General features: G+C 40.0%; 1 protein-coding gene across 3 annotated transcripts in view; it reads right to left on the bottom strand.

Annotated features, from left to right (window-relative positions):
- NELL1 (neural EGFL like 1) overlaps positions 1-18,631 on the bottom strand; it is a gene marked incomplete at both ends in the record, with an annotated part of 883,126 nt that overhangs the window by 59,365 nt on the left and 805,130 nt on the right. For 2 of the 3 annotated variants that reach the window (XM_082845633.1, XM_082845635.1), the window contains one exon: positions 10,553-10,693. The exons of the other annotated variant lie outside the window; for it this stretch is intronic. In XM_082845633.1, the coding sequence (XP_082701759.1) occupies positions 10,553-10,693 (141 nt within the window). The remainder of the gene's footprint in view (positions 1-10,552; positions 10,694-18,631) is intronic. 3 annotated transcript variants of the gene reach the window in all.

The raw sequence follows: 18,631 nt of genomic DNA, 5'->3' as shown, positions 1-18,631 counted from the left end.
GGTATGTATCTATAAGCACACAGTGAAGTAGAAAATGAGGCAATTATCTGAATAATGATCACTACTCACACCTTAATTTAATCCTTTTGTAAATTATCTACAATTAATATACAATTGACAGAGGCCATTGGGGGAGTAGAAAGAACATGGGCTCTTTCACACATGGCTGCGCTGCTTGACGTGTTTCTCCTCATTTGATACCTACAAGGGGTTTCTGAAAGTGAAATGACACACAGTTGGCATTCAGTAAATAAAAATGTGGCTTTTATAGTACCATTTTTTGCAGCAAGATTTTAATGGGCAATAAAGAAATATTCCTGTTGCTTAATATTTCAAAAATATTAAACATGTACACAGTTCCTAGAAAGGACGTTGATCAACCCTTTCTGGAAGAAGAAATCTACCAGTTAATAGCTGGATGACCATGGGCAATTTATGGAACATCTATGTGCCTCAGTTTCTTTGTCCATAAAGTAGAGACTATCAAAATTCCCACCCGATGAAGTTGTTTTGAGGATAAAATGAGTTAGAAAATGTGAAGTTTTTAGAAGAGTGACTAGAACATGAAGTAATCAATCTTCCCTATTATTAATATTTATTTTTTATTTTTATATCTATAAACCACATAAACCCTTCCATCCTTCAAGTCTAATCACCCCCGTGCAATCTGGTATGACTGTTCTTTGATCCTCTCTAAGCACTCTCCTCCCTAATTACCTACATACAGTGTTGACCCTATAATTTTACAGTTAAGTATAAGATTATAACCTGTATCAGAATGCTACTGGTTGTTTCACGTATGTTGATTTTTGTCTCCAGCGTGGTGTTTTAAAGTCCCTAGGGGTGAATTCTCTGGACACCTCGTATCACCTAACTTAGTGCTAAGACCACAGCAGGCTTATTTTTGTGGCTATAATAAGTATAACATGGCAATCCTTGTGAAGAGTTGTTTTTTTAATAGTTTTCTAGTTTTTCTCCTCTTCATTATCACCCAGGTGATCTTCACTTGGATTAGAATGGAGGTCCCCGGCTCTCCATGCACTGCGCATTGCTTCAAGCATGGCTCCAAGCTGTTTTATCTGTTCCATGGCTGGTCACAGCTTCCATTAGGAAGGTGTTTGTCACTGAAAAGATACTAATCAGGGCCAGGGGTGGCTTAGAGGATAGACCCTGTCGTTAGTTTGAGGTCTGTTAGAATAATTCCCTGAGATGTCTTGTTTCAGTTCCAGAGCTGAAGTGGATAATATCACATAGGCCTGTTGTGTCAGCCCAGATAGGCAGAGGGTGATCAATGGACTTTGCATTCACGCCTGAGCTTAGTGCGATGAATGCTATTCTGACATCATTTTGTGAAATTATATTTTTGAAATGTTTATCACCAAAACTGAGGAGGAACATTTGCCTTCCTCGAGAAGTCCCCCAAATATATCCAATTTAACTTATCCAATTTAACTTACAGTTAAAATATATCCCATTTAACTTACAGTTAAACAGCTCCAGGCTTATGTATGCATGGCTGGATTTGAAGGGGAGCAGGAAACTTGCAGAGGGTCTGATGGGACACATTTCTCATCTGATTTAACATTTGCAACTGTGTGTTAATATCCACTGTAAGGCCCTTTCTGGGGAACCCAGAATATCCCCTCTATTAGATGTTGGGAAATGTTCTTATCCTCTCCATCCTGTGTCCTGACTATACCAATCTTATTCCATATCCATTCCATACCCAGGTGGTGTCTGTCCCTGGTCTCTCTGTCCATTTGAAGGTGGCAATCTTGTGCCAAGCAACTGAGCTCCCCTGAGTCCCCAGACCACAGCCCCATGTACTTCACACCACTGCTAGTTAGATGCATAAAGCTATTTAAACAGCGACATGGCCAGGTGGTGTCTGCCTTTGGGAAGTCTCTTAGATAGTTCATTACTTGGATGAAAACCAAACCTAAAGTTCTTTGGCAACAAATATCAATTTTGAAGTTAATGAGAGATCATTTAAATATTATCAAGGAAGGTTGGGGCAGGAGCTGTTTCAATGAAAATACTTTATGCATGGGTGGGTATTATTGTTTGGCAAAGAGAAAATCCAATGAGTGTTCCGAGATTGGTGTGTATGCCTCTGTCTCTGAAACTTTCTTAGCCTGAAATACTCTGGTCCACAAAGATGCTTTCACCACCCTGGCATATCTCTGCTCTGGAACAGAGAAAAAGCACATTTGAGCCTTTTTGCTTAAAGACTTTTTATGCGAACTCCTTTCAGATTAGACCAGTTCACATAATCATGCTTTCCTTTTTGCTCTGCCTGTCAGGATATTCATAAACGTCTTTGTTAACTCTCATGGTTAGTATATTTTCTGTATTTTTCAAATATTTTTATTTTAATAACCCTACTGAATGTGTGTCCTTTGTATATACTAATTACTTTCGAGCAGCAGAGGATAAATGAATGAATGAAAGAACAAATATAATTAGTTAAACATCTACTTACCACCGTTTCTCATACCCTTTATTCCCCACGCCTTCCTTTCCTTTTCTACTCTGGATTCATATCATCAAAAATGCAGGGAAGGTAATTGCATCAGTGGATAGCCAGGTGATACTATTGTTAAGGCTAAGATGCTATCAGATTACCTGTCAAGAACCTGCCACCTTGACATCCTGCCCCTGGTCTAGCAGGAGGGCCCAAAGACACAGCCCTTGAGTCCCTCGGATAAAGCAATTCCCCAATGCTCTTGATTCAGACAGAATATAGCAACTCTGTCTGGGTCTCAGTTATACTCCCTCATTCTCTCTTTGCCTTGTCTCATTGACCTGTAGCTGCTGTGCTTAACAGCTCCTCTGTCTGTGGCTCATCACAGGTCTCCTCCTTTCCAGACAGCTCTACAGTGTTGACATACTAAAAGCAGAAAGAAGATTTGGGATCAAAGGCACCTGGATTACAGCCTTACTGGCTGTGGAATTTGGGACAAGTTATCTTAATCCCTGGGACCTTACTTCCCACATCTTTAAAATGGTGACAGTGAAAGGGCTTCCCTCCTAAGACAGTTGTGAGAACTAAATTATGTAATGCGTGAAGTTCCCTGGCACATAGTGTAGGTGCTCAGTTCATGATAATAGCTCACATGTATCGAGCACTTAAAAACACAAGTGCTGAATGTTTTTTTCCTACGTTAGCTTATTTAATCCTCACAATTACTCCACAGCAATTTATGAGGTCGGCACTTCTGTAAATTGCTCAGTGCCTGGCAGAAAGTAAGCTCTCAATAAATGTTGGCTCTTATTAGTATCACCGTTGCTGTCTTCATTTGACAGATGAGAGATTTAGGCGAAGGGAAGTTAAATGTTGACTATTATCATCTACTACTTGCTAGGATATTGGCATATAGGAACACTTATGTTACAAAAAATTCCACCAGGAAATATTATTTTAATCATTGTACGCTGAGGAAACTAAGGTTTAGAGAGAGAGGTTAAATAGTTTGCCAAATGTGGCTCAGCTAGAAAGCGGCCCAGCTGGGATTTGAATCCCAACAATCCTATAAGTATATACTGGAAATCTGCCTCTCCTGTATCACACTGTTACCGGCTAAGGTTTCATAATCCTCCACCCCCCGCAGTGAGGTTTGTCACAGGGAGCATCTCCAGCTTCTAGCCCTTTTTTTTTTTTTTTTTTTGTGGTACGCGGGCCTCTCACTGTTGTGGCCTCTCCCGTTGCGGAGCACGGGCTCCGGACGCGCAGGCTCAGTGGCCATGGCCCATGGGCCCAGCCGCTCCACGGCATGTGGGATCCTCCCGGACCGGGGCACGAACCCATGTCCCCTGCATCGGCTGGTGGACTCTCAACTACTGCGCCACCAGGGAAGCCCCCTCTAGCCCTTTTTTTAATCTCCACTCCTATAAGAACTAGACACTGGGCAATGACAGCAGAACCCAAATCATTCTTAGACCATTTCAATCAGCCCTGATGTTTCAATCAATAAAAAGTGAACTCTCCTTCCCAAGAGATTCCAGTGGAACATTCTCTGGTTGTTTTATGTTGCTCTGCAAGTTCATGTCAGTTGCAGCAGCTGCTCTGACAAGTAAATACTCACTGGGCTGTTTACAGTGACCAGAAAACAGACTCCAGAGTCTGGGAACCTGCCTCACACAACCAGGTCCCTTTAGAGGACGCAATAATGGGAGGCCAAGAGGTGCCGCGTCCCATAGGAAGAGCTGTATGTTATCCCCGAGTCCGTCAACAAAATGGCTTTTACCAGGATTTGAAAATTTTGTTCGATAACAATAATGACAAAATTGCATGAACAATACAATTTAATTCAATACAAATCTACAGGAGATACAAAAAGACCTCAGCTGTACTGCAGGCTATAAGGAACTGATGACGACAACAAACTTAATCTGATAAATTCCATACAACACGTGCAAACACATGGCTATGAGAACACAGGAGAGGTAGGCCTTTTTTTTTTTTTTTACTATTAGAGAAATATTACAGTGGTTCTCTATGTTAATTGACTATTCTTTCTAATCACTTGTAGACCTTAACAAAATGACCTCAATCTATCCCATAGCAGACTAACTGAATCAGATTCTCCAGGTGTGTGACGCCCCATTATAAGTACTTTTTTTTTTTTTTTTTTTTTTTTTTTTTTTTGCTGTACGCGGGCCTCTCACTGTTGTGGCCTCTCCCGTTGCGGAGCAACAGGCTCCGGACGCGCAGGCTCAGCGGCCATGGCTCACGGGCCCAGCCGCTCCGCGGCCTGTGGGATCTTCCCGGACCGGGGCACGAACCCGTGTCCCCTGCATCGGCAGGCGGACTCTCAACCACTGCGCCACCAGGGAAGCCCTATAAGTATTTTTAAAAAGCTACTCACGTGAATCTACTGTGAAACACATTTGAGAATCACTAGTTTAGGGTGTAAAACTTCATCAGGATTTTGACAAGTGGAAATGGGGATAGAGGGATGGTCAGGGAAAAGCATACAAGCAAAGGAGTAAAGAGTGCAGGGTTTGGGAAGAGTGGAAGAAATATTTGCGGAGGCTTGAGAATTCACGTGGGAGATGAGAGCGAGCAGAGGAAAATAAAGATTCAAAGGCAGAAGCAAGATCACGGAGACAGATTGACATCCAAAGGAATTTGACTCTCATTTTCAAAATATGTAAAATCCTGCTCTTTAGACATGGCATTGTTGATTATACATTAGTTTTCATTTCTAAATGACCCAGATAACTGTGCCCAGATAAAAAGGAACTGCTCACAGCTTCTATGCGAAAACTGAGAGTCACTGAACTCCCACCACTGCATCCAAACACAAAGTGCACCGGACCCCATAGTAATAAGGCATCCCTGTCATCTTCGTCTACAAATTCCAGCTAGCAAACCTGTGTGTGCCCATCTCTCCTGGACTTATAAATATATACAAGCAAATGGGAGAGAAAGAGGGAGATAGAGGAGACTCTGATAAACTTCTCAAGAAGCGCAATTCCGTCTGTCTCTGCAATACCTAGACTAGTCATTTCTTCAATTATATGATCTACTTTAGCAGAAAGAGGCAACAGTAAATCTTGCAAGGTTGCTGTTCTTTATGATGTTAGTAATGTTCGACGTTTCCAGTAACTGATGAAGTCAGTAGAGCAGGTGTTAACCTCATCTAACAAAAAATGGCTTGGAGTATCAGGTGACTGTTGCCCTAAAAGCCTGTAATTGCCATATTTTAGATTCCAACATATGCCATCCCTGCTATTGTCTGGGGAAAAAGCATAGCTGAGTGCATGTTGCTAAAACACTTAAAAGAGGTTTTTAAATAATTGTTTTAGATGCTGCTATTTCTTTTAAATGTAAGCATTAGTAGCTGATGTTATTTAGGGCTTATTTTATGTGCTAATTTTCAGTGCCATTAAGATAGGTTATTATGATTCAAAATATTTCACGTTATAAATCCTTCAACAACAGAGATCTTATCTTCTTTATACTCATATTCCCAGAAGACTTAACCCAGTACTGGTGTAATGGTTGTTCTTAATAAATATTATGTTTCTGAAACGAAAGACTCACATGATTTTGTGATATTTAACATCTTACATTACTCACTGCAATCTACACAACTAGTTGTGTCAAACCAAATACAAAATAAATTTGACCTGATACAGTTTTATCATCTATTCCTTCAATCATCTGACATATATGCATTGATGCCTAATTTGTGCCTACATTGTGTATACATGATGAAATGTGTGTACAGTGGTGAAACACAGACAAGGTCTCTGCCCTCAGAGACTCTGTACATTTGTGGCAGGAGACAATTACACATATGTATATGCACAATAAATTTGTAAACAAAGAAAATGCTATAAAAGATATAAAAGAGAGTGATATAATGAAGCAACTACCCCAGATAAAATAGTCAGGGAGAGTCTCCTCAAACAAGTGGCATTCGAGCTAAGAATTAAATGAAAAAATAAGTCTACAAATAACAAATTCTCGGGCTTCCCTGGTGGCGCAGTGGTTGAGAATCTGCCTGCTAATGCAGGGAACATGGGTTCGAGCCCTGGTCTGGGAGGATCCCACATGCCATGGAGCAACTAGGCCCGTGAGCCACAACTACTGAGCCTGCGCGTCTGGAACCTGTGCTCCACAACAAGAGAGGCCGCGATAGTGAGAGGCCCGTGCACCGCGATGAAGAGTGGCCCCCGCTTGCCGCAACTAGAGAAAGCCCTCGCACAGAAACGAAGACGCAACACAGCAAAAATAAATTAATTAATTAAGAGTTAGGACTTCAAGATATTCATAAAAAAAGAAGAAAAACAAATTCTGGAGAGGGTGTGGAGAAAAAGGAACCCTCCTACATTGTTGGTGGGAATGTAAATTGGTGCAGACACTGTGGAAACAGTATGGAGGTTTCTTAAAAAACTAAAAGTAGAGTTACCATATGATCCAGCAATCCCACTCCTGGGTATATACCTGGAAAAATGAAAACTCTAACTCAAAAAGACACATGCACCCCAATGTTCAGAGCAGCACTGTTTGTAATAGCCAAGACATGGAAGCAACCCAAGTGCTCATCAACAAATGATTGACTTAAGAAGATGTGTGTGGTGTGTGTGTGGTGTGTGTGTGTGTATATGTATATATATATATACATATACATATACACACACACACACCACACACATACACACAGAGTGGAATATTACTCAGACATGAAAAGAAAGAAATGTTGCCATTTGCAGCAACATGAATAGACATAGAGAATATTATACTAAGTGAAATAAGTCAGAGAAAGACAAATACTATATGATATCACTTATATGTGGAATCTAAAAAACAATACAAATGAGTCTATATACAAAACAGAAACAGACTCACAGACATAGAAAACAAACTTATGGTTACCAAAGAGAAAGGAAGGGAGGAAGGGACAAATAGGAGTATGGGATTACCAGATACAAACGACTATACATAAAATAGATAACAAGGATTTGCTGTATAGCACAGGGAACTATACCCAATATCTTGTAATAACCTTTAATGGAATATAATCTGCAAAGAAAAAGAAAACAAATCACTATGCTGTACACATGAAACTAACACAGTATTGTAAATCAACTATACTTCAAAAAAAAAGACAACCATGCAAGGAAACAGGTGTTGAGTGTTCCAGACGGAGAGAACGTCGAAGCCAAAGGCCCTGAAACTGGGTGAGTTCACTGTCATGTTCAAGGCATGAAAAGATCAGAAAGGCTAACATATATAAGAGATAAGCCCAATAAGTGGGCAGGGACAATGTCACCTAAAGCCTGGAGGAAGACCATGCAAAGAAGATAGAAATTTATTTACATTCAATGGGAAGGTGTTAGAAGGATGTAACAAGAAAGTGACATGATCATATTTATACATCTGTTACACCAAGAAATATTCTGAACCAACAGTGCTCTCAACTACCAAAAATAACCTAAATGATGGTCAGATTTCTGTTCTTAGTAAGACCCACATATAAAGCTATTTTTAAAGGTGAGGAAATGAAAGCGAATTCAGAAAATATGTTACTACTAAAAACAACCCTAGTTCCTTGCCGAGGAATCCAGTTCACCGACATTTTCCTGGGCAGAGCAGGAAGCAGTTCATGGATGAAGAAAGTGCATCCCTGGGGAGGGCACGTCACTCAGCATGGCAGAGAGAAATCAGCAGGTGAGGTGACCATGACGTCTGTCATTCTAACAGGGACAGTTATGACAGTGACAGGGCACAACTGATAATTACAACAGAACAATAGGTATAAAGTGGGACTTTCCCCAGCATCTGGGACATAGAGTCACCCTTGACCTAGGCTTGAGTCTCGACTTGTACCAAACGAGCTACGTGGCTGGAAGCAAGGTGTCACTCTTTCTGAGATTGCATTTCTTTATTGGACACATGAACTGTGGTTGCATCTTCCCATTTACTGCACACCAACCACCAAAGGGTCTTGATGGAGAGACAGAAGAATAAACCTCATTTCATGTTCACAGGCTAGTCCAAGAGCAAATAAACTGAATGGTAGTGCAACAAGTGAAGCTACAGAAACATATGCCGGGTTAAAAGCTCTAGAGCTAGAGAGGAGAGAAGCGAAAACTCCTATGAAGACATCAAAGAATGCTTCATGGGGTCCCAGTGAAACATGAGCTGAAGTTAGGAAAATGAACAAAAATTCACATGTGAATCAACGTGATCAAGGAGAAGAGCTCCTTGACTCAGAACTCTGTTCCATTCCAGTCAGAGGGGTCGGCCCTGCAAAGGCACAGAAGTGTGCGACACCACGGCAGGTCCAGGCAGTTATCAAATTGGATCAACTACGTCATGTTTAAGGTCCTTTATGCACAAAAAAGCTAAGAGTCACCTATTTATTGATGTTAAGTACTGTTTTTAAAAATGAAATTTTTATCTTTAGCCCCAAAATGTAACATCGCATATGTCAATATTCTATATTTCTATCCAGCAACAGCCATTTGATCTATCCCTATTCACATAACATCTATTTACTCTGAGTTGTGCACATACAGAAGTTCCTGGCCACGTGTAAAGGAAGTATATGAAGACCCAGGATAGATGCAAACCTCTCCCTGAGGTTGCAAATCATCGTTTTAACAATAAAAGAAACACGGATAGACGTGGGGCAGAGGGCTGCATATGCAGGAACATGAACATTTCCATTTTATAGATGAGACAAATGAGGTAGAGTTTAGTTAAGACCTTGCAACCTACTTAGTAACGGCAGAGCTGGAATTTGACTTCAGGGAGTCTGGCTCAAGGGTCTATGCCTCTAACAACTACACTGCGTGCCTCTCAACAGTAATGCTGACATTGCAATGGACAATTCATGCCATGTGCCTATTGTCCCCCAGTTCATCTCTGCTTCAGAGCAATCTTAGGGGAAAAGTTGTAAAAAACACTGACGGGTTCTCAGGAGCAACCTTTAGAAAAAATGAGATGCAGATATGCAGAGAGCAAAGTCAAATTTCCATTTTTGAATTCAGCATTCTGAACTTTGAGAACCCATGGTCAGAATGCTTGCCCTCTGGGTCTGTCCAAATCAGCATTAAGAATTCAGCTGAGTCCACATGACATGAAATAACTGGAAACTGGATTGGCCAAGGTTCTCATGGAAATGATTACATTTTTTTTTTTTTGCGGTACGCGGGCCTCTCACTGCCGTGGCCTCTCCCACTGCGGAGCACAGGCTCCGGACACGCAGGCTCAGCGGCCGTGGCTCACGGGCCCAGCTGCTCCGCAGCATGTGGGATCTTCCCGGACCGGGGCACGAACCCGTGTCCCCTGCACTGGCAGGCGGACTCTCAACTACTGCGCCACCAGGGAAGCCCCTGAAACGATTACATTTTTGATCGGTTGTTTGGATTTTGTGAAAGGTATAAGGTCTTGAAGGGGAAGAACTCCATCTGTTAACTTCCTCTGTTCAGCAGTTAACAGAACTGCAAGCAGAAAAGTGATGAAAGGAGACCTTGCAGAGATGACAGCAGTGGTAATAGCAACAATAATAAGGTTAATTTCACTCTATCATATTTATGCATCAATCCAAAGCTTATAATCCTTAAATATTATGGTGTCCCATTAAATCTAATAATATATGTGCATTATTATCCACATTTTTATGTATTCACAGGAGAAGGCTCAGAGAGGTACAGTGACTTTTGTAGTACAAGAGCCGAGATTTAAACTAAACTTTCTAAGTCCCTCAGTATTGCCTTTTCTCCCACAGCTGTATCTTAAACTGTGAAAAATTCCAGCAAGTCATGGTTTCCTTCAGAAAGAACTAAAAGCCACAGACTACAGACCCAGGCTTTGTCCTCTGACTGCCCCAGTTTCTGTATAATAGTTCTAAAACCCTGCACTGCCTAATCCCTGCCCTGATCCCTGAATTGCAGAGGGAGGAAATTTGAAAACTGATGAGTTTAACCAGTGAGGGGTCATATCTTAACACTGGGAGCTGAACAGACTACCAAGGCAGGCTGCCCCTCCTGCAAAGGTCCAGATGGATGGAGGGCATGGCTGAAAGCTGCTTACCAATACAGGACTCCCCGGACAGTGAATAGGTCCCATCGTCATGGAAACCGCTTCTGCACTCACAGTGGTACCACCCTGGCAGGTTAACGCAGCGGGAATGGTTGTGGCACTCAATGATCCCCTCTGTACATTCATCAATATCTGCCTCAGAGAAAAACACAAGTCCACCAGGACATTAATTTCTTTTGACACTAACCTTTCAATAAACACCTAAAACATGCTCATGTCAACATATCAATTAAAACTGGTTAGTCACCTAAAAGAAAGTTACAGGAAAAACTGTATCCCATCTTTTTTTTCTAGAATCCAAACAAACAAACTGAAAGCTTCGTTTTTTGGGTGCTTTCTCATAAACTGAACAATGAATGAGAACTGATGGTCATAAAGACATTCCTAACGGCACATGCTGTGTTAGTTTCTGAATCACCAGAAACTAAATTGAGGATGTTTGGCACAGTTTTGTTATTCAGAGTATATGACTCTTCTCTGCTTCAATGATTTCAGTATAGTAATCCCAGATATTATTTGGTATTCTCTGAAAATACCTGTGAACAAATAAGTTCAGGAAACTCTAGGTTAAATAGTGTTACACTAATGTTTTATAGATTTCAGTCTCAGAGACCTATCATCTTTATATGCCCTGCAAAACTTAGCAGAATCAAAATATGCACTGTTTCCCAAATTTATTGGGCTGAGAAATGCTTTTTCTTTGGATCATATCTTGTGAAACTAAGTTTTGGGGGAGCACAGTTTGAGAAGCACTGTTCTAATTCTTTCTAAAACTGCTGATTCACTTAAGGACTTGATTTGTGATCGTCAATCAGAGCTCCTCATTCTTCAGTCGTGCCTGATGAAAAGAAGTTTTCTGGGCTCTATTTGCTCTAGAATCTGGCTTCTTAGAATCAGCAAATGCCTGGATTCTCTAGCCCAAAGGCTTGCCTCTGAGCTGAAGGAAAATGACACCACTGCAGAAAGATGTGCTGTCAGTCGTCATGCCAGGCTCAGCTCATCTTACAGAATCTCTCCAGGCAATTATTTCTAGGAATATAGCCATTGCGGGCTGGGAATCCCCCCCTAGTCCTCCTAGAAACACCTGAACTACAGCAGTCTTATACAAATAGAAATTTAATTAATACTAAGATATAACACATAATGGATACAACGCACTTCGGAGTCCTGTTCAGCAGTGCCGTGCCGTAGGCATCAACTACCAGTGTATCTATTATACTGAAAAGTCCCGAGTTGTGCACAAGGCTGTGAATGTAGTTTGAAACCTGCCAGTCTCATCTCATAGCATTCCAGCCAAGTAAAGAGAGGAAAGGTGCAGCTCTTTATTCTGGGCAACTCCATCCTGGCCTTTTTCTGCCAACTGCCATCTTCTTCCTCTATGGCTGTGTCATTAAGTTCATGCAGTCCTTTGACATACAGCATCCCTCAGCTTTCTAAATGCAATCAGGCCACAGGACCTAGTGCTTCTATAGCACCTTCAGCTATAGCAGTCAGGTTGTGTGTGCATTTATTATAAATCTCCAAACAATAAAATTTCAACAACTATGTTTTCATTTCTGAAATTTTACAGGTGTGTGGTTCAGTGGGACACACCTTGAATCACTAAAATGTTCATAAATTGAAACAGAGAAGTGACTTGAGGCCATGTCTCACAGAGGGGAAGGACCGGGCCCTAAGTTATGAAGTCAGTTTGGTTATTTCTAAATATAGGTCACCAAGAGGAACAGACATAACTAGAAGACTGATTTTCAGAGATAACTTCTCTATGAGAGGCTGAAAGATAACTCTCTGTAACAAAGCAGCAACAAGTTTTGCCTCAGACATTTATTTCCAAAGCTTCCAGAAAGTCTGTCATGATTCCCCACAGACCCTGTGATTTCTAGACTAATGACAATACTTAGGTAACAACCATCTAGCCACAGTTAGTGTCAGGAAACCAGGACATACAAAAGCAAAACTTCTCAAATAACCATAGAAATCATATGTCCTGGTTGGCCTCATTGTCACCTGCTGCCTCTTTCACTCTCAAAACCAACTCAGTTTGGAGGATAAATTATCTGAACATCTTACAAATAATTCCTCCTGCTCTCAATTCTACAGGAAATTTCTAGGAGGGGTGGGAATACTGAATGATGTGCAAATATTCTTTTTTCAATTCACAGATATTTTTATTCCCAAAATGAAATAAGAGAAACTAGTAAAAGCTTCCACGATCCAGCAGGATATAAGTTATCCGTGTAGCATGGAAGACTCATAGGGAGTGGATACAACCAGTCAAACTATACATCTGCAATTACCCCAGAGACCCTGGGGTATTCCTGGCTTATACTGAAAATTAGAAAAGTAGTGGAGGTGTTCCTTGCCTGGGAGCTGCACTGCACACAGCAGATTCTGGGGCTTCACTGGGAATAACCAGGGCTCATCACACAATAGCACCTGCAAACAAGGCTGCACATTTCTATTTCGTGGGCCAGGTCTATAACTCAAGCCAACAGTTTCATTTTATATGAGACCAGGCTGTACTTGAGAGGTGCTTATATTTTCATCGTGTTCGTAAAACTGGCTATTTCTTCTGTATAGTCGCAGTAGTATTAAAAGCAACAACCACATACCCAAATACAGAAAACATGTGGAGGCTTTTCAGTGATACTTTGGGGACTTTAAAAACTGTTAAATGGCTTGTGGCTGCCTTTGTGCTAAGAGATATGTTTCTCCCAGTCAGCACTTGCTACGGGCAAACAAACAAAACAGATGCTCCAGGAACGGGGTCTCTGTGAGTTCACCATGGAATCCGGCCCCCTGTCTCAAGGAATTCTGATAAATCACAGTGAGCCTGGGTGCATCACATGGTGTCAGACATTGCAAAGGAAACAGACAAATAAAAAAATCATTTTTCCTTCCTATAACAAATCCTAGGATTTTGTTTAAATCTCAGTTTAAATCTCAGCACAGACCTGAAAATGTAGCAGAGGAAACAAGAGATGTTGGAGGATTCTTGAGAGTGGAACCTATAGTATTCACTTTTGTATCCAAGTGTCTGCTACATAAGGAATCACATGATAGCCCAGGTCAAATAGCTAACATATGGTGAAACCAGGTTCAGAATGAGCTAGGACCCGTACTTGTCACTCTTCTATCACATCATGTCATTGATGAATGGAGAAAGGAAGATTTACACCAAGAAAATGTATTTATTCAATTCTCTAAATATTGGCTGAGCTGAAAATACATGTCAAGGATGCTATTTGTATTGTGGCAGTTGCAAAACAGATGCAAAAGTGAAGAAGATGTGATTCCTGAAACCCAGGAGCTCTCAAACAAGAGGAAGAGGTATATAACACACACACTCATCCTTCAAACCCTAACTGTTATCACCTACCCCAACTCCTCCAGACATACAGGTCCTCCCTCCCTAATGCCTCACTATGTACACACACATCTATTTAAGCACAGCAGTATTTCCCTATTGTGTCCATCCCTCAAATGCAGACTTGCCAAGAATAGAGACAACATCTTAGGTTTACATTTCTTGGAATAATAAGTGAATGTCAAGCAATATGAAAGTACCCAATACAGGTCTGTGGGAATGAATGAATGAAAAAATAAATGACAATGGACCGAACATAAGGAACAATGAAAAAGTGCTGTAATAGAGACTCAAAGTACCACAAGAGTTCCTGCTATTTGCAAATCACAAAGATACAATGTCAATTCGCAAAATTAAATATTATGGGGTTAGTTTAATCTTTATATCTTATTTACCTAAAAGACACTTTATAGTGTCTAAAAGACACTATATAGTTTTTAAGACTTTGCTTCTGAGTCTAATCTTTAGAGATTTTAAGGCAACAAAAGACACACAGTTAAAGTTGCCTTCAATCAAGAATCCTACTTGCACTTTGAGTTTTTTATTCAGCATGAAAAACCGAGGACAACCCAAGGTTTTTCCATAGGATGTGTCCTAAACAACGCGTTTAACCCTATTTGGAATGTACAGTGAATTTGCTATCAAAAGTCATTGGCAAACACATCCTTGGATTCTTGCAAAATTCTAGTTTCTTGACTTGGATGAATCTCTTCCTTCATCTGATCTCCTCTCTCTCAGATTTGCTATTTGAAAATTTACAAAATAAAGTTGTTCTCAAAGTTTATTTCCGAGGAGATCCTTTTGTATTTCATATTAATTGGTTAAAGTTCACAGTGAAATAGTTGATTATATCTTTTCTAGGGATTTGTAGGTTGAGCCATGAGAAAAACTTTTGATGCTTTCATTCATTCAACAGAAGTTTATTGAGCATACTTGTATGAAGGTATATTCCACCCTGTGATAAAGAGATGAAAAAGATAAGGTCCCTGTACTCCAGACACTTAGAGTCTGTCAGTGCAACTGGAATGTAAACACATAACCATGGTTGAGAACACCGGCTTTGCACACAAATATGACTTCAAACTCCTGCCCAACAACACACTAGTATATTGTTTAGAATTTTCCAAATTTTTGCTTTCTGATCTGTAGATGAGGAATAACAAAATCAAACTTCATAGATGTGATGAACAAAAAACACCCTTAAGCAAAATCTACTGTTTCCCCTATTGTATAGGATATTAACTTTGGACTCTATATTACTGCTTAAAAATAGAAGACAGAAAAAAATTAATATTACCTTGTAACCAGGTCACTGGTTAGGACTGAGAGACGATTTCTGGATCTTTAAAAATGTTCATTTGCATTTTTAAAAATTTATAAATTTTAAATTATTTTTTTAGCATCTTTATTGGAGTATAATTGCTTAACAATGGTGTGTTAGTTTCTGCTTTATAACAAAGTGAATCAGCTATACATATACATATATCCCCATATCTCCTCCCTCTTGCGTCTCCCTCCCAGCCTCCCTATCCCACCCCTCTAGGTGGTCACAAAGCACCGAGCTGATCTCCCTGTGCTATGTGGCTGCTTCCCACTAGCTATCTATTTTACATTTGGTAGTGTATATATGTCCATGCTACTCTCTCACGTCATCCCAACTTACCCTTCCCCCTCCCTGTGCCCTCAAGTCCATTCTCTACGTCTGCATCTTTATTCCTGCCCTGCCCTTAGGTTCTTCAGAAGCATTTTTTTTTTAGAGTCCATATATATGTGTTAACATATGGTATTTGTTTTTCTCTTTCTGCCTTACTTCACTCCGTATGACAGACTCTAGGTCCATCTACCTCACTACAAATAACTCAATTTCGTTTCTTTTTTATGGCTGAGTAACATTCTATTGTATATATATGTGCCACATCTTTATCCATCCACCTGTTGATGGACACATAGGTTGCTTCCATGTCCTGGCTATTGTAAATAGTGCTGCAATGAACACTGTGGTACATGACTCTTTTTGAATTATGGTATGGAAATGTCTACTTAGGTCTTCTGCCCATTTTTGGATTGGGTTGTTTGTTTTTTTGATATTGAGCTGCATGAGCTGCTTGTAAATTTTGGACATTAATCCTTTGTCAGTTGTTTCATTTGCAAATATTTTCTCCCATTCTGAGGGTTGTCTTTTCATCTTGTTTATGGTTTCCTTTGCTGTGCAAAAGCTTTGAAGTTTCATTAGGTCCCATTTGTTTATTTTTGTTTTTATTTCCATTTCTCTAGGAGGTGGGTCCAAAAGGATCTTGCTGTGATTTATGTCATAGAGTGTTCTGCCTATGTTTTCCTCTAAGAATTTTATCGTGTCAGGCCTTACATTAGGTCTTTAATCCATTTTGTGTATGGTGTTAGGGAGTGTTCTTATTTCATTCTTTTACATGTAGCTGTCCGGTTTTCCCAGCACCACTTATTGAAGAGGCTGTCTTTTCTCCATTGTATATTCTTGCCTCCTTTATCAAAATAAGGTGACCATATGTGCATGGGCTTATCTCTGGGCTTTCTATCCTGTTCCATTGAGCCATATTTCTGTTTTTGTGCCAGTACCATACTGTCCTGATGACTGTAGCTTTGTAGTATAGTCTGAAGTCCGGAAGCCTGATTCCCCCAGCTCTGTTTTACTTTCTCAAGATTGCTTTGGCTATTCAGGGTCTTTTGTGTTTCCATACAAATTGGGAAATGTTTTGTTCTAGTTCTGTGAAAAATGCCATTCGTAGTTTGACAGGGATTGCATTGAATCTGTAGATTGCTTTGGTAAGTATAGTCATTTTTCACAATGTTGATTCTTCCAATCCAAGAACATGGTATATCTCTCCACTTACCTCAACATAATAAAGGCCATATATGACAAACCCACAGCCAACATTGTTCTCAATGGTGAAAAACTGAAACCATTTCCTCTAAGATCAGGAACAAGACAAGGTTGTCCACCCTCAGCACTATTATTCAACATAGCTTTGGAACTTTTAGCCACAGTGGTCAGAGAAGACAAATAAAAGGAATCCAAATCAGAAAAGAAGAAGTAAAGCTGTCACTGTTTGCAGATGACATGATACTATATATAGAGAATCCTAAAGATGCTACTGGAAAACTACTAGAGCTCATCAATGAATTTGGTAAAGTAGCAGGATACAAAATTAATGCACAGAAACCTCTTGCATTCCTAAACACTAATGACAAAAGATCTGAAAGAGAAATTAAGGAAACATTCCCATTTACCACTGCAACAAAAAGAATAAAATACCTAGGAATAAACCTACCTAAGGAGACAGAAGACCTATATGCAGAAAACTATAAGACACTGATGTTCATTTGTATTTTGAGACGATTGTAATATTGCAAAACATTCAGTGATAGAATCTATGAATCTATAATATACACGCCATAAAACTGGATTCTCTCCTCCCAAAAAACGTTACATGACTTTAAGGAAGTAAAGCAATACCATAAATTGCCACAAGTACAGTGAACACAAACCTGATTATTATCTAATATTTGCTGAGTTCCAGGACTGTACTGAACATAGCATACATCAGAATACTTGAGGGAAACTAAAAAGACAAATAAATGAAAAAGAGAGGTTCTGTGGAAAGGCAAATCAAAACTACATGGAGGTATCACCTCACACTGGTCAGAATGGCCATCATCAAAAAGTCTACAAATAATAAATGTTGGAGACGGTGTGGACAAAAGGGAACCCTCTTGCACTGTTGGTGGGAATGTAAATTGATGCAGCCACTATGGAAAATAGTGTGGAGATCCAGCAATCCCACTCCTGGTCATATATCCAGAGAAAACTTTAATTCGAAAAGACACGTGCACCCCAATGCTCATAGCAGCACTACTTACAATAGCCAAGACATGGAAACAACCTAAGTGTCCATCAACAGATGAATGGATAAAGAAGAGGTGGTGTGTGTGTGTGTGTGTGTGTATATACATATATATATATATATATATACACATACAGTGGAATACTACTCAGCCACAAATAAGAATGAAATAACGCCATTTGCAGCAACATGGATGGACCTAGAGATTATCATACTAAGTGAAGTAAGTCAGAGAAAGACAAATATTATATAGTACTACTTATATGTGGAATCTAAAAAAAATGATACAAATGAACTTATTTACAAAACAGAAAGAGACTCACACACGTAGAAGATACACTTATGGTTATCAAAGGGGAAAGGTCAGGGGAGGGATAAACCAGGAGGTCGGGATTAACAGATACAAACTACTATAGATAAAATAGATAAATGACAAGGACCTACTGTATAGCACAGGGAAGTGTATTCATATTTTGTATAACCTATAATGGAAAGGAATCTGTAAAAGAATATATGTGTGTGTGCACGTGTGTGTGTGTGTGTGTGTGTGCATGTGTACCCACTGAATCACGTTGCGGTACACCAGAAACTAACACAACATAGTAAACCAACTATACTTGAATTAAAATAAAGAAAAAGAAAAAGAAAGGCTCTGTGGTAAAAACAGTCTAGCTCTTCCATCTTTTCTTCTTGGGCTCCCAAGGGTGTGTCCTAAGCATAGGTCCTTTACAGATGGGTGAGGCCTACATGTCTTTTGCAGATGGGTGAGGCTTTGTGACTAAGCTCTAGCTCTAAAGTTAGAAATAATGTGATTCCAATATGGCC

Source organism: Leucopleurus acutus (assembly GCF_964270905.1).
Source record: "Leucopleurus acutus genome assembly, chromosome: 8".
In the NCBI taxonomy this organism is placed as follows: domain Eukaryota; kingdom Metazoa; phylum Chordata; class Mammalia; order Artiodactyla; family Delphinidae; genus Leucopleurus; species Leucopleurus acutus.
This window is presented reverse-complemented; position numbering and strand designations above follow the sequence as displayed.